This window comes from Lathyrus oleraceus, chromosome 1 (genome assembly GCF_024323335.1).
Source record: "Lathyrus oleraceus cultivar Zhongwan6 chromosome 1, CAAS_Psat_ZW6_1.0, whole genome shotgun sequence".
NCBI lineage: Eukaryota > Viridiplantae > Streptophyta > Magnoliopsida > Fabales > Fabaceae > Lathyrus > Lathyrus oleraceus.
This window is the reverse complement of record NC_066579.1, coordinates 43,945,937-43,959,099: the sequence shown is the minus strand read 5'-3', so window position 1 is coordinate 43,959,099 and position 13,163 is coordinate 43,945,937. Positions and strand designations below refer to the sequence as shown.

The window sequence follows — 13,163 nt, the reverse complement described above, 5'->3', positions numbered from 1 at the left end:
ATTGAAATGTGAAAAAGTCCAACTTCAAGTGCCCATAACTTTCTCATAAAAAATCCAAATGATGCAAAATTTAAGTCCAAATTTATTATCTTGAAAAGATCTACAACTTTTATGTTGAAGGTTTTGTCATTTTAGGCTTTAATGATTGAAACATAAGGGCTTGAAGTTGGTCCATTTTGGCAAAATTTCCATATACATGTTTTGTACATTGAACTTCATGACCAGTTTTCAATATTTTCCCAACTCCAAATGGATTTTTGTTCAACATAACATTTTTTCCTCATGTCAATACCTTTCCAACCATTACCCACATTCCTATGTTTCAATTTTGCAAAGGGCATTTTCGAAGAGGTGAAGTTTTATGATCATTTATGAAAACCATGTCGAATCTTTGTGCACAAGCTAATATAATGAAATCTGCACGTCCAAACCATCTCACGTTCATCTCAGCTTGCATTTGCAATTGCTTTTGGGCCTCCCATGCACCTGTACAGGCCCATGCATGGAGGACCCAACTTCACATGCACACGGATTCTTCATGCATTGCATCACCCTTGGCTATAAATAGAAGCTTCATTTCACTTCATTTGGCAACCTAAAGGCGCCTGAAATTCTGCACATTTGAATCCCTAACCCTCACTCAAAGGAATTTTGATTTTTCTCTCAATTTTTCAAGTTCAGTTTTTAACTTCATTGGTTGATCTTTGAACTTCAATTCCTTAGCCTTGCTTCCTTGCTACCTCAAGAACAAGCTGCACTGAAGATTTGGATCAGATCGTGCCATTGAAAGCTGCTCTTCAAAGGTTTTCCCTCCAACTGTTTTCCTTTGAATCTCCTTGGATATTGATCATTTTTTGTGTTGGTTGGTACCTCTGAAGTCCTCATGTGAGAGGCAATTGATTTGTGCATTTAATTTTGTGAATTGAGTAACTTCAGATTGAACACCACATTTTTCCATCTCAGATTTCTCTCTCTATAGGGATATTGAGTGAAAACTAAGGGTACAGGGGTGATGTATATCACCCCAGCTTTCTAATGATGTATGGATCGTGTATTATGGTGAAGGTTTGAAAACCTGCAACTCTGGCCGGAACAGTGAGTCTCACCGGAGAAGACGGTGGTTTCCACCACCGTCCCCACGTAGATGAGTTCCTGGCCATTGGATTCGTTGCTTCTAATCTAATATGAACTCTTGGTTTGGTTGACTTCATTTAATGCCATGCGTGATGCTATTGACCAGAGTGTACCATGCGCGTGCGTTTCCCAACCTTTAGACGCGCCACGTCAATTAATGAACCAAGATCTGACGCCTCTGGATTTTTGTCATTTTTAATTTCTATTTTAATTTTCTTTTATTCCAATTATTTTCAAAAATTCATAACTTCTTTATTTGGAATCACAAAAATATGGGACCAATTGCAAAAAATTTCTCTTGAATTCTAGTTTCTAAAAATGATTTTTAATTATTTTTGTGATTCCATTTAATATTTTTTGTGATTTTTTTCTTTTCTGGTTATTTTTAATTCATTTAAAATACTTTCCAATATTCAAAAATGCCAAAAATATTTTCTTAACATCTTTGAATGATGATGAATCTATGAAAAATATTCTCATCAATTTCTTAATTGATTTGAGATTTATTTGAGATTTTAATTCAATTATGTTATTTTTCTTCATTTTTAATTGTTTAAAATTAGTTTCTGTTTTCAAAAAATGATGAATTTTTTTGTCAAACCTTGTTTGACCATGTTAGACTCATGATGATCCAATTGGACTTTTCCAAGTTGATTTGAATTGGATTTGAAGTTTGACCTTTATTTGTTTATTTTAATTCAAGTATTATTTTAATTCCAAAAAATACCAAATATATTTTTATTCTTTTTTGACTTCTAAGCTTCATCTCACTTCTATTTACCATTGATTGATGTTGATTCCATTCATATTTGGTCAATGTGTTTTGGTTATGTTAGTTGAATTTCAATTATGTACATTCCATTTCTTCTTCTTCTTTTTCTTTTTGACCAATGAGTTAATGATTGGTGGTTAGCCTTGACATATGATGGGGCTTAACCTTCTTTGATCCAAATAAAATTCATCTTGATCAAAGATCAAGTGAATTGCTTTGCATTAGAGATAGGTTACTTCTTGGTCAAGCAAAAAACCCAAATCCATACAAGGTCATCCTTCTTTTCTTTTGGCATGGCAAGTTGTAGAAGCTTGGCTTACTAGTCATGGTCTCTAACTTGTGTTTATTTGCCTATAGTTTTATTGACCGACCTCAGATAGGTGTGACTACTACATTAGTCCACTTACGATTGCTTAACATAACGCTAAATTGCCTTATGGCACACTAACACTAACTACTAATTACTAACTTTTAATTCAAGCATTTAATTCTTGCAATTTAATTTCTTGCATACTAATTCATTCGCCTTTGCCCTTTGCTCACTTGAGCCCATGTTTATGTTAATGCAATTTTCCTTTTGCTCACTTGAGCACATTATTGTGTATATACTATTGCCTCGTGCTTGTTTTGTTTTGTTTGTGTGAACCCAATGCAAATGGATAAAGGACTTAGATTTAGGACCTTACCTATGCTAAATGGAGTTTCAAGAGCAACTAGGCCTCATGCCTTTAGAATGCTAAACATGTTGAAGAGCAACTAGGCCTCATGCTTTTAGAATGCTTAATCTTGAAGATAACATTGAAAGGACCCCTAATTCTAAACTCACTCTTGTCCATTCTTTCATTATATTGTGGAACTTTTTAATTTGTGTGTTCTTGTGTGCTAGGGATCCTAAACTTGAGCCAATTAGAATAGCCATTGTCATGGACATCCAGGACAAGAGATACAAAAGCCAATTGGAAGATTCCTAGGAGCTTGATTGATATTTGCTTGATTGCTTGAGTTAATTGCTTATTGCTTGCTAAATCCAAAGGAATGGAGCAGCTTGGATCATCTTTATGATCTCAAGAAGAGAACTCCGAGTGGTTTTATTTCTCTTCCCTCATCTTTGCATGTTTAGGACCTAGCCCCTCTCTTCTTCTCTCCACTCTAACCCAAGCCAAACTTTTGTGCAAACATTAACATTGCTTTCAAAATTAGAAACCTAGGCATTATGCCTTTGATTTTTTTTTCAAACTCTTTTCATAACACTTATTTTGAATTGAATTATAAGTCAACTTTGACCTTACTTTATGAATACTTCTCATTTGTAAATACAACTCACTCAATTGCTTTTATGGTTCCAATGACCATTTGTGTTAAAGCTTTTCATAAACATTAGCTATTAGGTTTGAATTATCCTAGAGGTTGATATAATACTCACCTGTATCCTTAGTGATGGACTATAAGTCTTCCATGCTTATTATAGGGTTAATCCCTCACTAGCATGTTGAAGCTCTCCTCACATGGTGGATTTGTGGTTTTATGTTGAGTTTTCTCCCTTTGATAACAAAGGACCTTAAGGCTCTTGACCAATCAATTCACCAACTTCTTTTGAGATTTTTACCCCGAACTACGAGGTCTTGATCCTACCTTTTTAAAATGGTACGTGGGCAATGGGTTTGCACTTGTTTGTGGTAAGCTTTAAGCCTTTTCAAACTAACCCGTATATAATGTTTATATTTGTTGCTAACCACTTTGAGTCTAAGCCTTTTCTTTCGGTGACATAGCCATAATAATTAGCCAGTTGACTTGAAGATTAAATTCGTTCACCCTCTCTTTAGAGTTAGGTAGAAAATTTAGTTTATTGGTAATATGCAAAAGAATAAGTTTAGGGTTGCTATTGGAAGTGAGTAAAGTTTAAGTTTGGGATTGGTGTACTAGAGATTTTAGTCAAAAATTCAAAAAAATCACGAAGTCAAAGCAACTTTTTCAAAAAAAATAAGAGAAAAGCAATGTTTAGGATCATAAAATATTAACCTCTAGTACCAAAGTAATTAAGCAAGAGTTGATATGAAAAGGATTGTGATAAAATAAGGAAAATTAGGTACTTAATTCCAAAGGATTAAGCCTACTATCCCAAATTATCCTACCCTGGCATAAGCCCAATTACAACCTTAAAAGACCTCCAAAAGTGTGTTTTAGATGAATTTGATTGATTTTATTAGAAATTTTACAAGCTTATGGTAAAATACTTTTGTACGTTGATTGTGTAATTATCCTATCAATTCAAGTGAACAAATTAGTGAGCTGAGAGACATGTTGAGTACTTGTTGTGTTGGGAGAACTTTTCCAAATTTGCTCGATTAAAGTCGGGAATGGAATGATGATCAGGTAACATAATTGGTGATGTTCACTTATTATTATTGCAATTCGTTTTTCTGTTTGAAATGTGCAGTTACATGCTAGTTACTTGAGGACAAACAACATATTAAGTTTGGGGTTTGTGATGACAATTTGTCATTACATGATTTTTATGAGTATTTGCGATGAATTTGATGAAATTTAAAATTAAAGATGAGTTACATATGAAAAAGTATGAAGAAAATTGAGAAGTCGTAGCAAAGTCAAGAAATCGAGAAGAAATTATGAAGAAACGAGCATTTTTCAGCATAATTTACATCTTAACGCATGTCCAGTAAATTAATCATATATGGAGTTCCGTAACTCATTTTGAGACAAGGTTTTTTGAAAATGCAGCTAAAATGAATATTTAGCTTCTAGAATAATCATGCGCGCAATAGAAAGGATCGCACGCACGATGCAACATGTTCAAAAATCATGTGCACGATGGAAAAATCATGCGCGCGATGAAGCTGTTTTTTGGGCTTTTCTGACGCGTTTTGATTGCTTTAAAAGGGGAAGTTTGGTACTTTTTCAAGTGTTATGAATTTATATACCAAAAGTGATGATTTACAACACCAGAAGGCATATTTGAAGAATATTTAAAGTCATTGAAGACCAATTCTTCAAGGGAATTCTTATGCAAACCTCTTATTCTTATTTTGGTATTGTAATTTGAATTATGAGTAGCTAATTCTCTTTAGGTTAAGTTGTGTTTGATGAATCTATTTTGATATTATTGGGACATATGTTTGATTTGATATTGCATGGATCCTTTAATATATAATTCTATTCAATTACACCTTGTTCTTAATGCTTTTTACGTGAGATACTATTTTAATATGATTTTGGGCACATAGAGAATACTGACCATTAACCTATGTGTTGGACATATGACAATTGTTGTGCTTACGCTGGTGGACTAAAGATAGAAAACTCTGAGTATAAATTAGTGAGCTATACAATAAGGGATTGAGTATAGCGGTTTTGTTAATTCTCCATGGGATTATAGTGATAATATCATTCATGTAATGCATATAACATCAACAAAAGAGAAATAAGGGAATCTATACACAACCTGACTGCTTTTGTATTATTGTCAGAACAACTTATTTTGTTTTTGCAATTGAACCTGAACCCCTACCCAATTTAGTATTTTCTACGCATTGCACAATTTTGTCTTGTTAAATAGCAATCCACGCGGATTCAATCTTATTTATTACTGCGACATTACTAGTACACTTGCCGGAAAGTCATCAATTACTTGTTTAGAGAGAGTTTCTCCACAAGATTTCATCTTATTTGGGATCAGAATCACTCTAGAGATGTAATCAGGTACCTTCTCATTGTTCTTCATGTTGAGATTTTCACACTGCTTACGTAAAGACAGAAGCTTCACCTTTTTCACTAATGCATCACCACCATAACACCGTACCAGTGTGTGCCACACAACCTTCGCCGTTGTTGAATCATTGATCTTCTCAAACACATTTGTATCCACACACTGATGGATATAAAACAATGCCTCATGATCCTTCTTCCTCGTTTCTCTACGCGTGTTTCTCCATGCTTCCATTGCATCTGCTACAACCGCCTGTAACCGTCATTGACGAGATCAAGAACATCTTGAGCGTCAAATAACACACACATCTGAATCATCCACCGATTCATATTCTTTTCATTAAACACCAGAAGCTTTGTGTTTAAGCTACCGCTTTCATCGTTCATCTTCGTTCTTGTGCAAATTCACTCAGATCTCACCAATACTTGTGTTTCCAAATCCTTCAGAATCAATATATGTGATTATATTTCTATTCAGATCTCCAATTCACTATGAATTGAATGGGTATAATCAATCACACACGCCTCACATGCACTCGTGTTTCCCATTCTAAATCTGAATCAGAGCTCTAGATACCAATTATTGGAGCATAAAATTGAAAATGGAGAAGTTGAAAGAGAGAGAAATTCTGTAACTATCTTTCTTTCACAACAAAAAATGGTTACAATGAAATGATTCTACATCAAACTGAATCTTAGTTCAATTTATATATTATCAGAGCCATTAAATAAAATTCAAATTCAAAGTTAAATATAACTTAAATGTGAATTTGGATTATATTTTAATTATAGCTCCTTTAGACCATACAGGTTTAGCCGATGTCTTAAATATAAGTTTGATAGAAATTTTAGGAAAAAATTGATTTATCCAAAAGATTTCACTTTAATTGAAATTTGGTTAGTGATGAAGTCAGAGGGTTCCCTCGAAGCATCCATGACTGAATGGTTAAAGCACCCAACTCATAATTGGAGAAATCGTAGGTTCAATACCACAGGATGATCCACAAGAAAGGTGGCAGGATTCGAACCTATGGCCGGCGGGTGCCACGTTCCGTTATCTGATTGACGTACGACCGATAGGTACACTCCGTCATAAGCTCTCCCCGCGGAGAGTGGAGATGACGCTTCTCCGTTCGAAAATAAGAACAACTTCTATCTGACCGCTTTATCCGAGTTATAACCGTCCTAGGAAATTTGTTTGTTGTCTCAGAGTTGTAATCCTCCTATTAATGATTGTGACAACTTTTACGTAGCATATTTTATGGCATTCAAATGTTACCATATACAAATAAGAGTAATATTGTATACATAATAGGGTGAAATTACAAAATATACTTTATCCAAGTATTTTCTCTTCTATATTTAGTTTGCTATACTAATCAATATATAGTATTATAATGTCAAAATAAATAAAATTGATTTTTTTATGTAAGAGAAGAAAAATAAATCTCATTTGAGAAAGGTACACCACAAATTATTTTAGAGAAAGATATTAAAAATATTATTGATATATTCTAAAAATGTATATGTTTCATTCTTTATTACTATGGTCATTCAAGTTAAGATAATTTTTAATTATTGTTCCCTTTACAATAATCATTAACAAATCTTACAAATAATATTTTGATTATATTGAATTATACCTACTAAGAGATGTTTTTAATCATTAACAATTATATGTGAAAACTAAAAAAGAGTTGAAAATATTAATTTATGATAAACAAAAACAATGATTACATTGTATTTAAAGAAGTTTTTCTAAAATATGGGTAATATATTCTTTAACTTTTACGTGTAATAATTACTTCTCCCTCAATTTTCATTTATAATTATTTGTATGAAATTGTAATGACTATTTTTTCTTAATCTCCACTTTCTTAACAAATCACAAATTGTGGTAACTCTAGGTGAGAAATCAAATGAAGTCATTTTATATAAATTAAAGAGTACAATTAATTTTATATGAAAGTTAAAAGTTATAAAATATTTTATAAAATTATCTTTTTAATGAAATAAAGAAATTGTTTTTTTAATAGAATAACAAACAATAAAATAATAAAAAAGTAATATATTTTATTAGAATTGCAAATAATCGGTTGCGAATTGAAATTTGGGGGAAAAATATTTATGTTTATGTGATTTTATACTTGTGAGTGAAATCAATAACTGTTTTTATTAATTTAGCACTTTAACAAATAAAAAAAGTAGATTTTGTTTTAAAGTCTAGTTATAAATAACGGCACAGAACCAAAACCCAAACCCTACCGCCAAACCAATCCTGCCCTAAAATAAAATTAGTTGCTCCAGAGTGAGAGTAACCGTAACCACAACCATGGGAACCTCTGAAAACGCCGCCGGTGGGGGCCGAGGCACCGCCGTCCCCAAAGAGGTTGACTATGCGAATTACTTCTGCACCTACTCCTTCCTCTACCACCAAAAAGAGATGCTCTCCGATCGTGTTCGCATGGACGCTTACTTCAATGCCGTTTTTGAAAACAAACACCACTTTAAGGACAAGGTTAGTCTCTTCTTCATTTTCACACCAGCTATATTTCCTTATAACACAGAAATAAAATATTTATAGTTTTGCAACTTAACACTTTTGGGGTATGAAAAGGTTGTTTTGGATGTTGGAGCTGGAAGTGGTATTCTTGCTATATGGTCAGCACAGGCTGGTGCAAAGAAGGTGTATGCAGTGGAAGCTACTAAGATGTCCGAACACGCTCGGGCACTTGTCAAAGCAAATAGTCTTGAAAATGTAGTTGAAGTCATTGAGGGCTCCATGGAGGATATTACCTTGCCGGAGAAAGGTTAGTTTTAGTCAAATAGGACACTTGTATGCGGTTGCAGTTGCTGTTATATGCTTTGTTAAATGTTGGTTGGTGTACCCTTTTGATTGCCTTAAAAAATGTTGGTGTTTGTATGACTTGCAGTTGATGTTATCATTTCTGAATGGATGGGTTATTTTCTTCTGCGAGAGTCTATGTTTGATTCTGTTATATGTGCTCGTGACCGCTGGCTCAAACCAACGGGGGTGATGTAAGTATTGTTTTCTTCCAATGGGAATGGAGTTTTTCTAACATTAAAATTCAGTTTGTGAATGAGTAAATCTTTGGTGGCTATTGGTGTTACAGTTACCGTTGATTTATAAATATTTATTTTGTAGGTATCCTAGTCATGCTCGCATGTGGATGGCGCCTATCAGGACTGGAATAGTAGAACAAAAATTGGATGATTACCAATCAGCTATGGGTGATTGGCACAGCTTTGTCGATGAAACAAAAGCCTGCTATGGTGTTGATATGAGCACCTTGGCAAAGCCTTTTGCAGAGGAGCAGAGGAAATACTATCTACAGGCAAGTTTAAAACTCAGTACACTTTAAATGTATTTGTTAAGTTTCAGTTAAATTAAATTAAATTTTGGTTATGGTTGGAGTTGTCGGCTCTACATAATGTGCTGGCTTGTAGAGACAGAGGCTCGACATGCTCCAACAGGGCTGAACAATTCAAATCCTCACTTTGAAATTCTTTTGCTGGGATTATGGTAGGATTTATGCTGCAGCAGGGTTGTGCATTCCCAAGAGCCTACAAGAACATTAAATTAAAATGTGTTGGTGGGTTAGGCTACTTTCAGAAAAACCTGACCCATAGTTACTTCCACCCACACATAAACCAAATTCAGAAACTGTTTTCTAGCCTTAAAACCCTAAACCCCCTTGAGCAAGAGTGAACCCCCTTGATCCAAAAGCCCTGGCTTCCATGTAGTCATGCAATTTTTCGTGACTGCAACTGTGTAAGTGGCTTTGTAATTATATCTAAAGTGTTGTCAAAGGGTGCTAAACCACTATTGTGTTGGGGATTTTGATGAATCTGCAATGAAAACTTCAACGCAATCCTTGTACCACTGCAAGGGCGACAGCAATCGCCTTAGCTTTTTCAGTTAGAAATTAGAAGACATAGCTGTAAAAAGACGATTTTAGCGTTTTCCCTTTTCTTTTTAATAATAGAACTTAAGAGTCTGCACAAGCACAAGACTTCTGTTTAGAATAGCACTACCTCTGTCCTTAAATATAAGACCCTTTTGCTCCTTTTTCTTCCATTTGTTTTTTATTTTCCTCTTATTTTCCTTCTGTTCACTTTTTTCCCCTCTTCATTTGACTTATTTGGTTACTTTCCTTCTCTTCCTCAACATGTCCTCTTTTTTCTTTTTCCAATTTATTTCATATCCCTTCTTTTCACCTATTTTATTTTTACTCTTGTTTCTTTCCAAATATATTTTTCTTTTCCCGTGTGTTGTTCTATCCATTTTTCTACTTCTATTCATAGTCTGCATTTTGTTTTATAGAACAACCAGTGTAGAATCGTCAAATCTTTCAACTTTATTTAAATTATTTGTATACATCATACATTCTTTTATATGTAATTCATTTACTTCAAAAGCTATGCGGCTTCCTCCCTTTGCTCATAACAATGGATGATACCAGTGGAGCTTCAATTGATGTGTATGTCCGAATGTGTGCTTGGATTCTCTGCAAATAGTCTCTGGATGCTACTGAATCTCTGATTGTGTCTGACTTTAGGTGCATTCATGCTTGTGAATTGTGATTATGTTGGGGCTGGACTTGTTCTTGTGGCAGCTGCTTTCTATCGCTTATATCATATGACTCTGATTTGTTCCACTTCTACATCTTTGTTTTCATTCCGTTTAATCAGAAAAAAACGATATGGACTGGGTGCATTGGTGGCGAATAGTAGGTGTAGGTGATTTGTGTCAGAGTGGTAACTAACTCTGCCATGCTGGTATGTTTGTTATGCTGACCTGCCAGCACTGTAACTCTGCCATATCAAGATAGATCAATACAAAAGAAATTTTTTCAATTCAGTTTTTCTCTCAGGTTCAGTTATGATCACTGAAATCCAAAATTGTATTAGTAGCATAGGTTGATCCGCAGAACCTGTACTTGTTCCTTATCTAGGTATATACAATCAGAGTTATCCCAACTTTCTCTATTAGTAGCAAAGTTTGATACATGTATCAGTAGAATAGTTTACCCATATCCTATCCCACATAAGTGGAGATTCTATTATCTTCTCTAGTCTACATAATCCTTTAAGTTATATGTTGCATATAAGACTAATTTATGCTTTCTTTAATTTCTGTAGACATCATTGTGGAGCAATCTTCATCCACATCAAGTTATAGGAACTGCTGGTATAGTAAAGGAAATTGACTGTTTGACTGCCACAGTGGCGGACATAGAGGAAGTCAGGTCAAAATTTTCTCTATCAATAACCATGGACAATACAAAAGTGTGTGGATTTGGAGGGTGGTTTGATGTACATTTCCGGGTAAGATACTCTAACCTGTAATGACATTATATCTATCGAATCCAATATCATAAATCTTATCTTTTCATGTTTTTGCTTACCAGGGACGAAGCGAGGATCCAGCTGAACATGAGATTGAATTATCTACCGCTCCTAGTGTAGATTACTGTACACACTGGGGCCAGCAGGTTTGTAGAGCACCAATTAGTTGATGATTTTTTTCCACAATGTAGGAGAGACATGGTTACCATTCAATCTTTCTGTGATGAATTGGCCATTTATTATTTCGGTGTCAATTTATCTGTTCAATCACTTAGAGCCCATGACTTCCATTTTATTCCAACTGAATGATAATGTTGTGTCATATGGTTTAATCATTTGACAGGTTTTCCTTTTAAATCCTCCTACACATGTGAGTCAAGGTGACGAGTTGAGTGTTAATTTTCTCATGAGTCGTTCAAAGGAAAACCATCGTTTGATGGAGGTTGAGGTTGGGTGTGAGATTCAAAAGCATTCTGGCAAGCTTGTTGCACCTTTCAAAAATAAGTACTACATTGAATGATAGTTTCGATTCCTTTGTTCGTGGAGCTTCAAGCAGGTATGCTCTAAATGCTTATCTAATGATGATACTATATTAAATAGTTACAAATATTGCCTTTCTTGATCCTATCCTTCCATTTGAGTGTCTTTAACAGTCTCCTATTCTATCAAGACTTTATTTTAAGAATGCTATCACACTCTTTTTTAAACACACTTTAATGTTTTGAAAGGTTCAATTATACACAATAATAGATCAAGTGTTATGTTAGTAACATTACCTTAACTGATTCTCAACTAGCTATCCTCATTTAGTCTTTGATTTTTTTTCATCAGGAAGGACAATCACGCGATTTGTTATCTTATGGAACTGTTCGATTGTTAAGGGTTGTATAAGTTCAATTTTGTTTTCAGAAGAAAGCTGTTGGCATTGCTTTTAGTACTTGGTTTTTCCAATCATTCGGTTTTGACATGCGACTCTTACGGATATTATTGTTCAAGCATTATTTGGTGATATGGTTGGATTAACCTCGGATTGGTACTTGATCCCAACTCTCAAGCTAAGCTTGTAGCCCTTTTTGTGTTATAAATATTTGATATTATTTACTAATATTTGTATTTATTGGTTCTTTAATTGTGGGACGCCTGATTGTTTTATTTTGTTTGAATTATACCACAAATATTTCTATTGGCAACCCTTAGACCTTATTTCCATGTTTTTGCTTAAAAATGACTGGATTTTGGAATGTTGTCATTACTAGAAGTTGTCATCTAGAGCTTATTTGGTGTTCGATGGTGTTAAAGAACCAATGGTGTTCGATGGTAATTGGGAGAATGTTAAAGAAACCCATAAATTCTATAGTCTCAATTTAAACAAATAGGTAAGTTCAGATAATTTAGTGCAACAAATTTTTAGTATTTTAGTTTGTTAATTTATTTAAATATTATTTGAATTATTTATTTATATTTAAATGAAATAGACTTTTAATAGGCTATGTCACCAACCATGTATTCGAACCAAGTTTTTGAAATGGCCATATTCAAATTGGTTGGTCTTCGAACCAAGTCTTCAAAATGGTCATATTCAAATTTAGAAACAAGTCTAATTTAATCTTTTATTATATTGGCATGTAAATATACTTTGTCCATCCTACTTCCATTCCTCTTTCTCACGAACTTGATCTATATGATGAGAGATGTCGTTCTTTTACAGAACATATTTTCAAGTAATCTTCACCCTCATGCCTTATCTACAAGACTCTACATCTACGGTGTCACCTGATTGATCTAACACATTTTGAATAGATACAAATGCAATACTAATATATCTCATTGATCTAACACATTTTAAATACATTCAAATGTGATACTAATAAACACATTTTAAAGTTATATCCCATCAAATAAGAGAATTTTAACAACTACAATCTTAATAATATAAGGTACCTCTTCCATCACCTATACTATCCTAAATTGTCCATCTCCTTTGTTAAGAAACATCTTCAACCGTTATTGCCATACGCTCCTAATACTTACCATCTTCAACTGATTTTACTATTGTGCAACATCATTGTCACCCCATTATTAGGCACCCTTCCTAACGTCTCTTGTTACCTAAACTCCTCTAATGTCCTTAAGCACCTATACTATCACTACCTCTGCCTAACAT

At 34.0% G+C, this 13,163-nt stretch overlaps 1 protein-coding gene across 1 annotated transcript; it reads left to right on the top strand.

Moving 5' to 3' along the window:
• Positions 1-7,882: 7,882 nt before the first annotated feature.
• LOC127095162 (protein arginine N-methyltransferase PRMT10) lies at positions 7,883-12,189 on the top strand. Its single transcript, XM_051033911.1, has 8 exons — positions 7,883-8,147; positions 8,247-8,439; positions 8,563-8,668; positions 8,796-8,985; positions 10,793-10,978; positions 11,062-11,145; positions 11,343-11,555; positions 11,831-12,189. The coding sequence occupies exons 1-7, from the start codon at positions 7,962-7,964 to the stop codon at positions 11,517-11,519; spliced, it is 1,122 nt and encodes a 373-aa protein (XP_050889868.1). The 5' UTR covers positions 7,883-7,961; the 3' UTR covers positions 11,520-11,555; positions 11,831-12,189.
• The last annotated feature ends 974 nt before the right edge of the window (positions 12,190-13,163 follow it).